The 16,165-nt window shown below is 41.5% G+C and overlaps 1 protein-coding gene across 1 annotated transcript in view; it reads left to right on the top strand.

The window, feature by feature from the left end:
- NOX3 (NADPH oxidase 3) overlaps window positions 1–16,138 on the top strand; it is a 62,502-nt gene extending 46,364 nt beyond the window's left edge. The window contains exons 12-13 of the mRNA XM_038396216.2: window positions 5,756–5,880; window positions 15,438–16,138. Coding sequence (XP_038252144.1) covers window positions 5,756–5,880; window positions 15,438–15,564 — 252 coding nt within the window. The 3' untranslated portion in view covers window positions 15,565–16,138. The remainder of the gene's footprint in view (window positions 1–5,755; window positions 5,881–15,437) is intronic.
- Window positions 16,139–16,165: the final 27 nt, after the last annotated feature.

Raw genomic sequence — 16,165 nt, 5'->3', positions numbered from 1 at the left:
TGGTCCATCTAGTCCAATATCCTATCTCTGGAAGTCGCCAGTACCATCTGCTGTAGAGTAAGGTGGAAGAAAACTTGCCAGCATGGAAAATTTCTTCTGAACCCTAAGTTGGATGTTGGCATGATGGTTTGTGGAATGCCTTCCATGGTTATTGGTTGCATTTAAATTCTTACTATTATATGTAAAAAATATATTTTTGTTATCCATTGTGATGGGCTGTATAAACCCCATACTGAAACTGAAGGGGGTATGGAGCAGCTCTGAGCCCAGGTGATTCCTGGCCTTCCCCCCACCTCCATTCCTGCAGAACCTGCTTCAGCTGGAGGAGGGGCTTTAAAGGGAGCCAGATGGCTAAAAAGGGGGCAGTCAGGGTAGGAGGACAGACCGATCCTGAGAGCTCCTGAACAAGGGAACTACAAAAGCCTTTGCTGCCAGGAAGGGGCTATCAGTTAGGGTGAAGGGTCAGGTTTGTCTTTTTTGCTATCTTAAGTTGGACTTCGAGACTTGGGGTGAGGCGAACGGTAGGAAGTGGCCCAGGGAGGCAGCTTCAAAGCACTTAGTATGCTGATATTTTTGCCTTTAATAGGACTCTTGGTTGCAGCCCGATACAGTGGGAGGGCCCAGGCTCCCTTGCCAACCATCATTGTTGTGGAGAGTACAAAAACCCCTCTTCCACACACCCCTCTCAGAAGTAAGGAGAAGGTAGAGATGTTGAAAGTCCCAAGGTGAAGCTGAGCAACCTAGAGGGCTCAGCTGGGGAACTTAGAGCCCTCCCTGTTGTGAGGACATGGAACTATATATATTTCTTTGGACTTTGTTACCTCAGAATGGGGCGAACTAAATTAGTGACCTGGCTGGAGAGTAATGAGTTCTGCAAGTTAATTGTGTGCTGTGTGAAAATGTATTTCCTTTGATCAGTTTTAAATTTGCCAACTTTAAATTTCATTGATAGATCCCATTCTGAGATCTGCATACTACTTAGAGTAAGGAGGCTCATTCAGCTTCCTCCCTCTTTATTTGGCCCCAAACAGGTCTTTCCTTTCTCTCTGCTTTATTAATTGGGTAGTCAAGTCACATTAGATGCAGGAAAGGAAAACCTCTCCTCCTATTTCTTATTTTTTGTTTTTCCATTTAATGAAAGGACTTGTATAGAATTAAAATAAGAGGAAATATACCACAAATCATTCTTGGTCTTGTAGCCTTGATCTTCTCGCATCTTAGTTCCTTTCCACTTTCCCTCAGGGATTGTTTAAAAAGGTAATGACTTGAGGTGCTTTCAACATTATGGGATTGATTTTCAAAATTTATGTGTGTAGTTGTTCACACACACAAAGTCAAAACAGACTCTTATATCAGTTTCTCAACCCATGGGTCAGGACCCAAAACTGGGTTGCGGGAATGTTTCAAAGGGTCATGTGGTCCAGTCAGCGGGGCAGGGCCAAACTTGGGCAGCACTGCAACCCCACAGGTTGCAATGCCCAGAGCTGAGAGACAGGTCCAGCCAGCCCCACAGCACAGGAGCTGCAGGAGCCACCACTCTGTGGTAACTGGCCAGCCTATCAGGTAAGTGGAGCCAGCAAGTACTTCTCAACAGGGCTACCTCCTCACTTCAGGGCCTCAGAGCCTGAACAGGAGAGTGACAGGACCAGGCCCCAGCTCCCCACCCTGGGAAGGGGGAAAGGCTTGCAGGGAGGCATTGACTGACGGGCTGGTGCTGAGTCCCAGGCCTGCGCCATCCACGCTACCACCGTGACAGGGAGCCAGAGAGAGTGACACTTCCCCTCCCACACACACGCACACCTTGAATGTGAGGCCACAGGTTCTCCCTCCAGCAACCCTCACCCCCAATACACCCTCCCACTTTGTTTGAAACATTGTTTCAAAAAACAGATTGGGCTACTTTGGAGCTAGTTTTTAAGTCACTTTGGGCCAGTAATGCAGTTGAAATCTGGGACCCTGAAACTCCTCCAGGGGACCTGACCGAAACCACCCCAGGGCCTCTATCCCCAGGCTATTTACTGGGTTGTGACAGCCACAAACATTTACAAATGGGTCTTGAGCCCAAAAAGGTTGATAACCTCTGTCTTATACTATTTATCTAACAGAGACTGTGAAAACTTCTTTTGGAGAGAAAAATCTACTACCCATGATGAAGCATGCAATAGTCTGACCAATATTAAACAAGCCATTCCTCAATGTTAGCAAACTCACAGACTATCTATTATCTACCATCTATTTTCTAAACAAGCTAATCAAGAAGCTAACAAAACACATGGTCACCATCACCTGCAAGCTGCCAGTACCCTGAATCTTCATGCCAGAACATGGTACAGAAACAAACAATTTTTGCTCTTGTGAGTGACCTCCAGCTCATAGACAGAGGTGGATATCTGCACTCATCATGTTGGACCTTTCTGTGGCATGTAATACAACTGAGCACCACTGAGCAGTGAAACTGTTATCCCACCTCCAAAAGGTTGCAGGGGTGAAAAGAAGTACAGCGAAATGGCTTTCTTCTTCTCGGACCAAACACAGAGGGTTGCAATTGGTAACAGTTCCTCGATCTCCAGAGCTCTCACATGTGGAATCCCACAGACCTTAAGCCTCTACCCTATCTTACTTGATATCTTTAGGAAACCACTAGTGGAGACTGTGTGACAACTTTAGCTTAAATACCAGCAATACTCAGATGACACCAAGCTTTAGATTTCCTTTACACAGAACAAAACCAGCATTCTCTCCAGGCTATCCCCAGCAATTGGCTGAGAACAACATTTGGATGAAGAGCAGTTGACGGAAGCTAAACCCAGGCAAAATGAAGGTGCTGTTATTAGAAAGCAAGAATCCCTTTGGAAAATTTACTTCTTCCCCCTCTGTTGAGGGCATATGGCTTCAAATTGTTAAATTTGTTCAGTCTTGATGTCCTTATAGATTCTTCACTGCCACCAGATGGCCAAATAGAGATATGGTGGCAAACAAGTCCTCTTCCATCTGTGGCTGATCGGGAAACTGTGCCTCAAGATATCAAACCCAGTCCTGGCAAATCATTTGAGACATCTAGGCTTCATTACTGTAATTCATTATACTTAGGACTGAAGCCACAAATATTGAAAAAGGTCCACTTGGTACAGAATGCAGCCACCGTCTACTGAGCAGCACAGCTGGCCATGAGCAAATCATCCATTCCCTGCATTGTCTCTCCACTAAATAGACTCCAGTTCAAGTTCTTGGCCATGATAGTCAAAGCCCTCCATGAGATTGGCCCAAGCTAGCAGGAAGACCACATCTCCCTTTGCCACCATGACCTCCTGTGACTGCTATGCCTTACCAGAAGACTGAAGCTGTCAAGCAATAGGGGAAACTCATGAGCACAAGAGAGGGAACTTTCATCAGGTATGGATCCAGACTATGGAATCCACTCCTGCAAAAAATAATGACCACAGGTCACACCACATTCAGAACTAAATTACAAACAAATTTCTTGACTTAATTTTTTTCAATAATTTTTCTTCAATAATTCTGGACAAGAATAATAATAGCCTATAATACAAACAAGCATGTTACTCCTACCTACAGAGGGAGGAAAATGGAGAGAGATTGTATGTTTGATGTTTAAATACCTATGCAGTAAGGGGTGCAATATAAGAACCTATAGAGAGAGTAAATCTGCATGCAAATTATACACATAACTTCATTTCTGTGCATGTAACTTGAAAAAAACCCCAAGGCCTTATTTCTGTCTACATATAGGAATCGTATATTATTTATGAGAAAAGGAACATAGGCATTGCTATGTTGGATGAAATAATATGTATTAATTATAATAGTATTAATTATATTACAATATTATTATTATTATCCCTCAGTATGACATTATAGTGATTTTTTTTTTACCAAGTAGCCTTCACAACATTCAAAATCTTTAAGCATAAAGAGGGGAAAGCTTATAACTTCATTTCTGTGCATGTAACTTGAAAAAAACCCCAAGGCCTTATTTCTGTCTACATATAGGAATCGTATATTATTTATGAGAAAAGGAACATAGGCATTGCTATGTTGGATGAAATAATATGTATTAATTATAATAGTATTAATTATATTACAATATTATTATTATTATCCCTCAGTATGACATTATAGTGATTTTTTTTTACCAAGTAGCCTTCACAACATTCAAAATCTTTAAGCATAAAGAGGGGAAAGCTACCATCAAAAATGTATTCCCATGAGTCCCCAGTAAATCCTGACCACAAACTGACTCTGTAGGTTTGGGTAGTCAAAAGTTTTGTTAAACTGTCCACATAACTTCTGTATTTTTGGTGCTCAAATGTACTAGTTCTCTTTTGACTTTCCTTAATATTCTCACAAAGCCTAAGAGCACTGGCTTCTGGAGATCATTAATCGTGATGTTTTGCACATCTACCATATTCGTAAGCTGCTCATTCATACCCTAAGGGATTGCTACAAGTGCTCTTGTAATCATCTTTGTTCTGTTTTCCATCATCAACCCACTTCATGGCAGAGTTCTTCATACTTTTCCATTTCTCTTCTTGTTTCTTTTTTGTTTCTTCTGCTGGTATGGCAATATCAATAACATGGTCTTGTTAATTGGTTTATTAGTTATGTATTTATGTACTGGTTTGCTATAGTGCCTACAATGTGCTAAGTACTTTCCAAACATACAAGAAGAGATGGTCCCTGCCTTGGGGAGCTTAAGTCTGTGTACAGAGCATTGGACAGATGAGTTATTATATATCAAATTTAGAAAATACATCTATTTCCTTGTTCTGGAAGTTTCTCAATTTAGGTTAAAGTGGGTATGGATAATCCTCAATATCAACTTTGGTTCTTTGCCTCCTTGCTTACAGGTGGTTCAATAATGTTTTCTGAAAGGAGAATATTGGGGGAATAAGGGGACAGAAAATGGCAAGCAGAATTACTTTATCAACTTAACAAAGGAAAGTTATTGTTGCTTGTCTGATATCATAAAGTATGCTATTGGTAAAGAATTGGCCACTGTTAATGATGATATGTGCATGCCATATGAAAGTATGAGGTGGAATATTGTTCAGAATATTTAAGCAGGTTCTTTTCTCTGCAAATACAAAAATGAAAGTGGTGGTAGAATGTTGTGTACCACTTATGCATACCCTCTTTGACTGCTCCTCTGTGATCAACTGAAAATTCAAAGTACACACATCCTGGATACACACAGAATTCCTATATTGCATATAATTTCTAATATTTATTTAAAAATCACCATTACTTCACTACTTATATTTTTCCTTTCCCAAATCATTTCTTTGCAACATTAAAATAGTTATCACCTGCTTAACTACCGGGAAATGTTCAAAAGCTGCTTAGTAACTTAGGAATCTACGTCCTGTTTGCAAAAGTGACTTAGGCCCAGATCCTCAAAGGCACCTAAATACCATTCAGGATCAGAGCCTTAGGAATATGTCTCATTGAAAGTCAATAGGACTTAAATGCCCATGTACCTAAATCACTTTTGAAAATGGAATTTAGGCTTTTAAGCCACTTAGGCACTTTTGAAAATGTCGTCCTCCCCCACCCACTTTTTTTTTTTAGGGGCCAGAGTGCTGGCCTCTGATGATGATTATAAGTTTTTGTTTTTTTCCCCCTGAGTAATATATATTTCCACCTTTTATTCAGAGACCATATTATCACTTTACTTCTTACTCAGCATACAATTGTTGATTCTAAAATTATTGTCTTGCTGTAAATTTTGCTTTAGGCTACTCATATAGCTCTACATGATGATGAAAAGATGGATGTAATTACTGGTCTGAGACAGAAGACCTTCTATGGAAGGCCGAACTGGGACACTGAGTTCAGGCAAATAGCAGAAAATCATCCCAGGTAAAGCAGGTTAGCTTCTAGCCTTATTATGTAACTCTTTCTCAACATAAACAGTGGGAGGGCAAATCTTTTAAAATGACCCTTTTAAAATAATTTAGCTTTTTGCTATGTGGAAAGAAGATTTATGTTTAATGAAGCTTTTAATGAAGAAATCTCAGAAATAGAATGCCAATAAAATCTAATTTTTGGATAAGAAAATCCTAATATTTAAAAGTATTTCAATATCCTGGCCATTGCCAGATATAATTGAAACACACAATCCAATTACTGTTCTGCACAAAGGACAAAGTAACATTAATTTCCCTTGAAGATGGTTATTAAAGAGATAAACTGTGATTTTTTTTTTCTTATGATGTCAAGGATATGTTTGTTCTCTCAACATATTTGGCTACCGTTGTAAGACTGTGCTGTTCTGTCATTAGTTCATCTCTGCTGGCAAAGACAGTTTATTTGAACCTGGTGGATTTGCTAGTGGTCTGAGAAAAGCTTCTTTGTTCCTGGAAGCCTTTGAAGAAAGAATTTGAAATATTTTTGTGCTCATCACCAGAAAATTCAGGAATCTTTGTGATTCTTTTCTATTTCCAAATATTCACCTGTTAATGCAAGCTAAAGGCCTGCATTCAGGAGAAAGGGTTGAGAAAGGAAAAGGAAAAACATTTTTTTACTGAATGAAAAACTAAAATGCTGGAAGGGGAAGAGAGAAAAGAGTAAGCTTCAAGAATACCATAAAATTAAAAAATAACAGTAGTAGAGAAACCGGTTGATAGAGGTAAAAATGAATACAAATCAGGAAATAAGGAGGAAGATTAAAAAATGGGCAAAGGGCTGAAAATAGAAAATTATAATTTTTCCTTTTTATTATTTGTGAAATATTGCTATTACAAAATCATATCTTTTAAATTTTGACTTGCAGTAAAATTCAACTTGCAGTCTAAACTTTATTATTTGATAATTTTCCAAATATAGTTGTGAAGTGAAAAACTTCAAGAACGACATTTTCTGTGCTGCTTTTCATGCACAGAATAGAAGGTGATGGTGAGAAGTCCTGAATGTTGTGATGCTTTCTTAAGAATCCAGCATTGAACTTTTGGGAACATGAGTTTGGGTCATAATAGGCATGTCAGTCTGACATTGATCCAAGGCAAGATAATGAAGTAGCTGATACAGGACACAATTAATAAAGAATTAAAGGAGGGTAATATAATTAATGCCAATTAACATGGGTTTTTGGAAAACAGATCTGGCCAAACTAACTTGATATAATATATATATAAAATATTTTTATGAGATTACAAGTTTGGTTGACAAAGTTAATAGTAAAAAGAAAAGGAGTACTTGTGGCACCTTACAGACTAACAAATTTATTTGAGCATAAGCTTTCATGAGCTACAGGTCACTTCATCGGATGCATTCAGTGGAAAAGTGATTGAAGTGTTCTCCGACTGGTTTTTGAATGTGATAATTCTTGACATCTGATTTGTGTCCATTTATCCTTTTATGTAGAGACTGTCCAGTTTGACCAATGTACATGGCAGAGGGGCATTGCTGGCACATGATGGCATATATCACACTGGTAGATGTGCAGGTGAATGAGCCTCTGATAGTGTGGCTGATGTGATTAGGCCCTATGATGGTGTCCCCTGAATAGATATGTGGACACAGTTGGCAACGGGCTTTGTTGCAAGGATAGGTTCCTGGGTTCGTGGTTCTCTTTGTGGTGTGTGGTTGCTGGTGGGTATTTGCTTCAGGTTGGCGAGCTGTCTGTAAGCAAGGACTGGCCTGTCTCCCAAGATCTGTGAGAGTGATGGGTCATCCTTCAGGATAGGTTGTAGATCCTTGATGATGCGTTGGAGAGGTTTTAGTTGGGGGCTGAAGGTGATGGCTAGTAGCGTTCTGTTCTTTTCTTTGTTGGGCCTGTCTTGTAGTAGGTGACTTCTGGGTACTCTTCTGGCTCTGTCAATCTGTTTCTTTACTTCAGCAGGTGGGTATTGTTGTTGTAAGAATGCTTGATAGAGATCTTGTAGGTGTTTGTCTCTGTCTGAGGGGTTGGAGAAAATGCGGTTGTATCGTAGAGCTTGACAGACAATGGATTGTGTGGTGTGGTCTGGATGAAAGCTGGAGGCATGTAGGTAGGAATAGCGGTCAGTAGGTTTCTGGTATAGGGTGGTGTTTATGTGACCATCGCTTATTAGCACCGTAGTGTCCAGGAAGTGGATCTCTTGTGTGGACTGGTCCAGGCTGAGGTTGATGGTGGGATGGAAATTGTTGAAATCATGGTGGAATTCCTCAAGGGCTTCTTTTCCATGGGTCCAGATGATGATGATGTCATCAGTGTAGCGCAAGTAGAGTAGGGGCATTAGGGGACGAGAGCTGAGGAAGCGTTGTTCTAAGTCAGCCATAAAAATGTTGGCATGCTGTGGGGCCATGCGGGTACCCATAGCAGTGCCGCTGATTCGAAGGTATACATTGTCCCCAAATATGAAATAGTTATGGGTGAGAACAAAGTCACAAATTCAGCCACAAGGTTTGCCGTGACATTATCGGGGATACTGTTCCTGATGGCTTGTAGTCCATCTTTGTGTGAAATGTTGGTGTAGAGGGCTTCTACATCCATAGTGGCCAGGATGGTGTTTTCAGGAAGATCACCGATGGATTGTAGTTTCCTCAGGAAGTCAGTGGTGTCTTGAAGATAGCTGGGAGTGCTGCTAGTGTAGGGCTTGAGGAGGGAGTCTACATAGCCAGACAATCCTGCTGTCAGTGCCTGAGATGATTGGGAGTCCAGGATTTCCAGGTTTATGGATCTTGGGTAACAGATAGAATACCCCTGGTCGGGATTCCAGGGGTGTGTCTGTGTGGATTTGTTCTTGTGCTTTTTCAGGGAGTTTCTTGAGCAAATGCTGTAGTTTCTTTTGGTAACCCTCAGTGGGCTCAGAGGGTAACGGCTTGTAGAAAGTGGTATTGGAGAGCTGCCTAGTAGCCTCTTGTTCATATTCCGACCTATTCATGATGATGACAGCACCTCCTTTGTCAGCCTTTTTGATTATGATGTCAGAGTTGTTTCTGAGGCTGTGGATGGCATTGTGTTCTGCACGGCGGAGGTTATGGGGCACATGATGCTGGTTTTCCACAATTTCAGCCTGTGCACGTCGTCAGAAGCACTCTATGTAGAAGGTCCAATCTGTTGTTTCAACCTTCAGGAGGAGTCCACCCAGAATCCTTCATTTTGTAGTCTTGGTAGGAAGGTCTCTGTGGGTTAGTATGTTGTTCAGAGGTGTGTTGGAAATATTCCTTCAGTCGGAGACGTCAAAAATAGGATTCTAGGTCACCACAGAACTATATCATGTTCGTGGGGGTGGAGGGGCAGAAGGAGAGGCCCCGAGATAAGACAGATTCTTCTGCTGGGCTAAGAGTATAGTTGGATAGATTAACAATATTGCTGGATGGGTTAAGGGAACCACTGTTGTGGCACCTTGTGACATGTAGTAGTTTAGATACTTTAATGTACTTTTTCTTTTGTAGAGAAGCGAAGTGTGTGTTGTAAATGGCTTGTCTAGTTTCTGTGAAGTCCAGCCACGAGGAAGTTTGTGTGGAAGGTTGTTTTTTTATGAGAATATCCAGTTTTGAGAGCTCATTCTTAATCTTTCTCTGTTTGCTGTAGAGGATGTTGATCAGGTGGTTCCGCAGTTTCTTTGAGAGCGTGGGGCAGAAGCTGTCAGCATAGTTTGTGCGGATTGTAATGGATTTCTCCTGAAGGTCAAAACAACAGATGATGAAGATGTCAACTTCTGGAAATGGCCCACCTTGATTATCACTACAAAAGGTTTTTCCCTCCCCCCCCCCCCAGCTCTCCTGCTGGTAATATCTCACCTTAAGTGATCACTCTCGTTACAGTGTGTATGGTAACACCCATTGTTTCATGTTCTCTATGTACATAAATCTCCCCACTGTGTTTTCCACTGAATGCATCCGATGAAGTGAGCTGTAGCTCACGAAAGCTTATGCTCAAATAAATTTGTCTCTAAGGTGCCACAAGTACTCCTTTTCTTTTTGCGAATACAGACTAACACGGCTGCTACTCTGAAAGTTAATAGAGTTAATGTAACAGATTTCTATAAGGCATTTGACTTGCTATCACACAACATTTGGATTAAAAAACTAGAATGATCTAAAATTAACATGGCACACATTAAATGGATTGAAAGCTGGCTAACTGATAGGTCTCAAAATGTAATTGTCTCGCAGGGATCATTTCTTGTTCCTGTGCTATTTAACATTTTTATCAATGATCTGGAAGAAAACAAAATCATTCCTGATAAGTATGCAGAGGATGAAAATTGGGGGAATGGTAAATAATTATGAGGACAGATCATGGATACAGAGCAATATGGCTTGCTTGGTAAGCTGAAAGCAAACAAATAATATGGCTAACTGTAAATATATATAGGTAGGAAAAAAAGAATGTAGACCACACTTACACGATGGGGGACTCTGTCCTGGGAAATAGTGACTCTGAAAAATATTTCAGGATCGTGGTGAATGGTCAACTGAAAATGAGCTCCCATTGCAATGCTGTGGCCAAAAAGGCTAATGTGAGCCTTGCATGCGCAAAGAGAGGAATCTTGAATAGGAATTAATAAAAATATTTTAACTTTGCATTTGGCACTAGTATGACCACTGCTGGTATACTGTGTCCAGTTCTGGTGTCCGCAGTTACAGAAGATGTTGATAAATTGGAGAAGGTTCGGAGAAAATGGGAATGATTAAAGATTTGGAAACATACACTATAATGATAGATTCACAGAGCTCAATCTATTTAGCTTAACAAAGAGAAGGTTAAGGGTGACTTGATCACAGTCTGTAAGTATCTACAAGGGGAACAAATATTTGATAATGGACTCTTCAGTCTAGCAGACAAAGTATAACATGATCCAGTGGCTGGAAGTTGGAGCTAGACAAATTCAGACTAGAAATAAGGTGTACATTTTTAAAAGTGAATGTAAATAACTATTGGAGCAATTTACCAAGCTGTCATGGTGGATTCTCCATTGCTGGCAATTTTAAAATCAAGGTTGGATCTCTTTGTAAAAGATATGTTGTAGTTCAAAAGGAAAAGGATGAGGCTTTCTTCCGGCAACTCACGGAAGCTACTAGATCGCATGCCCTGATTCTCATGGGTGACTTTAATTTTCCTGATATCTGCTGGGAGAGCAATACAGCGGTGCATAGACAATCCAGGAAGTTTTTGGAAAGCGTAGGGGACAATTTCCTGGTGCAAGTGCTAGGGGAGCCAACTAGGGGGAGCGCTTTTCTTGACCTGCTGCTCACAAACCGGGTAGAATTAGTGGGGGAAGCAAAGTGGATGGGAATCTGGGAGGCAGTGACCATGAGTTGGTTGAGTTCAGGATCCTGACGCAGGGAAGAAAGGTAAGCAGCAGGATACGGACCCTGGACTTCAGGAAAGCAGACTTTGACTCCCTCAGGGAACAGATGGCCAGGATCCCCTGGGGGACTAACATGAAAGGGAAGGGAGTCCAGGAGAGCTGGCTGTATTTCAAGAAATCCCTGTTGAGGTTACAGGGACAAACCATCCCGATGAGTCGAAAGAATAGTAAATATGGCAGGCGACCAGCTTGGCTTAATGGTGAAATCCTAGCGGATCTTAAACATAAAAAGAAGCTTACAAGAAGTGGAAGGTTGGACATATGACCAGGGAAGAGTATAAAAATATTGCTCGGGCATGTAGGAAAGATATCAGGAGGGCCAAATCGCACCTGGAGCTGCAGCTAGCAAGAGATGTCAAGAGTAACAAGAAGGGTTTCTTCAGGTATGTTGGCAACAAGAAGAAAGCCAAGGAAAGTGTGGGCCCCTTACTGAATGAGGGAGGCAAGCTAGTGACAGAGGATGTGGAAAAAAGCTAATGTACTCAATGCTTTTTTTTGCCTCTGTTTTCACTAACAAGGTCAGCTCCCAGACTGCTGTGCTGGGCATCACAAAATGGGGAAGAGATGGCCAGCCCTCTGTAGAGATAGAGGTGGTTAGGGACTATTTAGAAAAGCTGGACGTGCACAAGTCCATGGGGCCGGACGAATTGCATCCGAGAGTGCTGAAGGAACTGGCGGCTGTGATTGCAGAGCCCTTGGCCATTATCTTTGAAAACTCGTGGCGAACGGGGGAAGTCCCGGATGACTGGAAAAAGGCTAATGTAGTGCCCATCTTTAAAAAAGGGAAGAAGGAGGATCCTGGGAACTACAGGCCAATCAGCCTCACCTCAGTCCCTGGAAAAATCATGGAGCAGGTCCTCAAAGAATCAATCCTGAAGCACTTAGAGGAGAGGAAAGTGATCAGGAACAGTCAGCATGGATTCACCAAGGGAAGGTCATGCCTGACTAATCTAATCGCCTTTTATGATGAGATTACTGGTTCTGTGGATGAAGGGAAAGCAGTGGATGTATTGTTTCTTGACTTTAGCAAAGCTTTTGACACGGTCTCCCACAGCATTCTTGTCAGCAAGTTAAGGAAGTATGGGCCGGATGAATGCACTATAAGGTGGGTAGAAAGCTGGCTAGATTGTCGGGCTCAACGGGTAGTGATCAATGGCTCCATGTCTAGTTGGCAGCCGGTGTCAAGTGGAGTGCCCCAGGGGTCGGTCCTGGGGCCCGTTTTGTTCAATATCTTCATAAATGATCTGGAGGATGGTGTGGATTGCACTCTCAGCAAATTTGCGGATGATACTAAACTGGGAGGAGTGGTAGATACGCTGGAGGGGAGGGATAGGATACAGAAGGACCTAGACAAATTGGAGGATTGGGCCAAAAGAAATCTAATGAGGTTCAATAAGGATAAGTGCAGGGTCCTGCACTTAGGATGGAAGAATCCAATGCACCGCTACAGACTAGGGACCGAATGGCTCGGCAGCAGTTCTGCGGAAAAGGACCTAGGGGTGACAGTGGACGAGAAGCTGGATATGAGTCAGCAGTGTGCCCTTGTTGCCAAGAAGGCCAATGCATTTTGGGATGTATAAGTAGGGGCATAGCGAGCAGATCGAGGGACGTGATCGTTCCCCTCTATTCGACACTGGTGAGGCCTCATCTGGAGTACTGTGTCCAGTTTTGGGCCCCACACTACAAGAAGGATGTGGATAAATTGGAAAGAGTACAGCGAAGGGCAACAAAAATGTTAGGGGTCTAGAGCACATGACTTATGAGGAGAGGCTGAGGGAGCTGGGATTGTTTAGTCGCAGAAGAGAAGAATGAGGGGGGATTTGATAGCTGCTTTTCAACTACCTGAAAGGGGGTTTTCAAAGAGGATGGCTCTAGACTGTTCTCAATGGTAGCAGATGACAGAACGAGGAGTAATGGTCTCAAGTTGCAATGGGGGAGGTTTAGATTGGATATTAGGAAAAACTTTTTCACTAAGAGGGTGGTGAAACACTGGAATGCGTTACCTAGGGAGGTGGTAGAATCTCCTTCCTTAGAGTTTTTAAGGTCAGGCTTGACAAAGCCCTGGCTAGGATGATTTAACTGGGACTTGGTCCTGCTTTGAGCAGGGGGTTGGACTAGATGACCTTCTGGGGTCCCTTCCAACCCTGATATTCTATGATTCTATGATTCTATGAATTATTGTGGGGAAGTTCTATGGCTTGTGCTATACAGGAAGTCAGACTGGATGATTATAATGGTCCCTATGAATCTATGAATTTGCTTGTGAGCCTCAGTTTGTACATTTAAGATCAAATGTAACACTTTAAAGGAAAAAGTATATGAGAGAAACATTTTACTGGAACTGTATCGGGCAAAAACTGCCCCTCCTCCATGCCCTCTACACGTGCAGATGGTTCAGGATGCAGAAGAATTGGCATGGTTTTGCTGTGCGTGGGTAAAGGGGCAGCTGAATTTCATGAGGTAACCAGACTCAGGGTGGATTCTAGGGGCAGGCAAACAGGGCCATTCCCAGGGACACTATAACAACTTCCAGGGGACACTGGACTGCTAGGCTCCCTCTCCCCAACTGATTGGCCAACTGTGTTTTAGGTTTTCTTTACCTGTTAGGGGAGAGTGGGTGCCAAATGTTTTCTGCCCCGGCCAGCAAAATGACTGGGGCTCTTCCTGACCAGGGTCTACATCCCTTGTATAGCACTGAGTCCAGGTACACATGGGCTCCTTTCTCTGCAATGCACAGTGTCTCTTTGGTGGTGTATCTGCTACACCAGGGGTTCTCAAACTTCATTGCACCATGACCCCCTTCTGACAATAAAAACTATTACATGACCTCAGGACGGGGAACTGAAGCCTGAGCCTGCCCGAGCCTCACTGACTCAGGCAGGGGGTGGGGGGCAAAGCTGAAGCTCAAGGGCTTCAGCCTTAGGCAGGGGGCCTGTAACCTGAGTTGCAACATGCAGGGCTGAAACTCTCAGGCTTCAGCCTTGGGTGGTGGGGCTCAGGCTTTGGCCCTGGGCCCCAGCAAGTCTAAGCCAGCCCTGGTGAATGGGGTTGCGACCCATTTTGAGGTCCTGACCCACAGTTTGAGAACTGCTGTACTACACCATGAATCTACCATTCACACCTGCTAGAGAGTACACCAGCTAGAACTGTCCTGCTAGAGATTGCGGCAGCAGCAGCAGATCAGATTCTTAGCAATTCCCAGCTCTTATAGGTGCAATTGCTAGTGCAAACATTTTGGAGCTCCAGTTCCCACTTAAGCATAGGTGTGCTTTGGAAATTCAGTGGTGGACACGTTTTTGGAATTAACACTTCTGCAACACTGTTTTTGTAGTTAGAATTCACTTGAACCTCATTTGCACTTTCCTTTGAGAAAGCTTATTGGGAGCAAACATCAGTTGCACCTCATTGCTGCAGATTTAGCTTCCTGCTCTAATGGCACAAATTCTGAAAATTACTCCAGTAGGTGCACAAACTAATGAGTGTGTACTTTATATATTTAATGGATATGTGCACAGTGTCTTTCTAAAAGCAAACCCTCAAACAATGATATATTTGACTGTGCAGAAATAGGCTATTTTTCTATTGTTGTAATATCATTGTCTAGATATTTGCAAATTTGGGCATGGACTTATTCTTCTATGAGGACTACTTACATGTCAAGTTTCAAAATTCAGCCACTTTTAAATTATGTCTGTGGGCGGAAATGTGTATTTTTTTTTCATCTTCATAGAAACTCAAAAATAACTGTAGGGATTTTTTTGCATTTTTTTAAATTACTTTCCACTTAGACACAAAGAATGGAAAATTTTAGCACATGGAGTAGTTATTTTTTGGTAAAACTATGATAGTGTGAAAACAGAGAGTTATCATTAAAAAATGTTTTTTGCAAACACCAGTTGTAGCAATCCAGTTGAACACTGTAATAAAATGTAATAAATGCTAAAGAAGAATTTAAATAAAGATAGTTTATAAAATAATACTTTATGAAATGAATACGGGCAAAAACTTTTAAAATGCGTTTGTCAAAGGCCATTTTAAAAGATTCAAACAAACTGAGGATTGTCAAAATATGCGGTTTATTTGTTTTGTTCTGTTATCTTTTTGTTATTGCTGCAGCAAGAGCATCGGTGTATTCTTCTGTGGACCCAAAGCTCTCTCCAAGATCCTTCAAAAGAAGTGCAACTTGTATTCATCAGCTGATCCAAGGGGTGTTCAGTTTCACTATAATAAGGAAAGTTTCTAAACAGTATTTTTGAAATGTTATAATTGATGTCATTGTACTGTATGCTTTTTCAATGAAATCAGTGGAAGTTAGGGGTCTAAATATAGTTGCGGATCTGAGCTCAAGTGTCTTTATAATTTAAAACTAAAAACATGAAACCCCCACAGAATGTACATAAGTTAGTAGAAGATGCAGTTCTGCTCTATATTAAAAAAAAAAGCAAAAATATATTAGATTTGTACTGAGGTGTAAAACACAGTTCCATAAGGATCATATAATGCATTTACCCATCCATACAATAAAACTGTGAAGCAGAAAACATCCCAAGTGTGTTAGCAGTTGAATAAAACAAACGACAATATTATGTATGTACAAACACATGGAAAAATATTCACTGGAGAAGACAAAACTATATAGACAAACACATAAGGATAAAAATTACATCCCAGAGGACTATAGGAATATTTTATAAATCTGTTTGGGGATGCAGTTTGTATGAACTAAGCTGGTGCTACAAGATATAGTGCTATTATTATTGAGTTGAAGACGATGCATCTTTATTTGAAAATTGTGCAAGTTTTCTGAAATGTCTGTGAAATGATTAATATGGTGCATACAGTGT

Source organism: Dermochelys coriacea, chromosome 3 (assembly GCF_009764565.3).
Source record: "Dermochelys coriacea isolate rDerCor1 chromosome 3, rDerCor1.pri.v4, whole genome shotgun sequence".
NCBI classification, from domain to species: domain Eukaryota; kingdom Metazoa; phylum Chordata; order Testudines; family Dermochelyidae; genus Dermochelys; species Dermochelys coriacea.
Note: the sequence above shows the minus strand (reverse complement) of the source record. Positions and strands in the feature narration are given on the sequence as shown.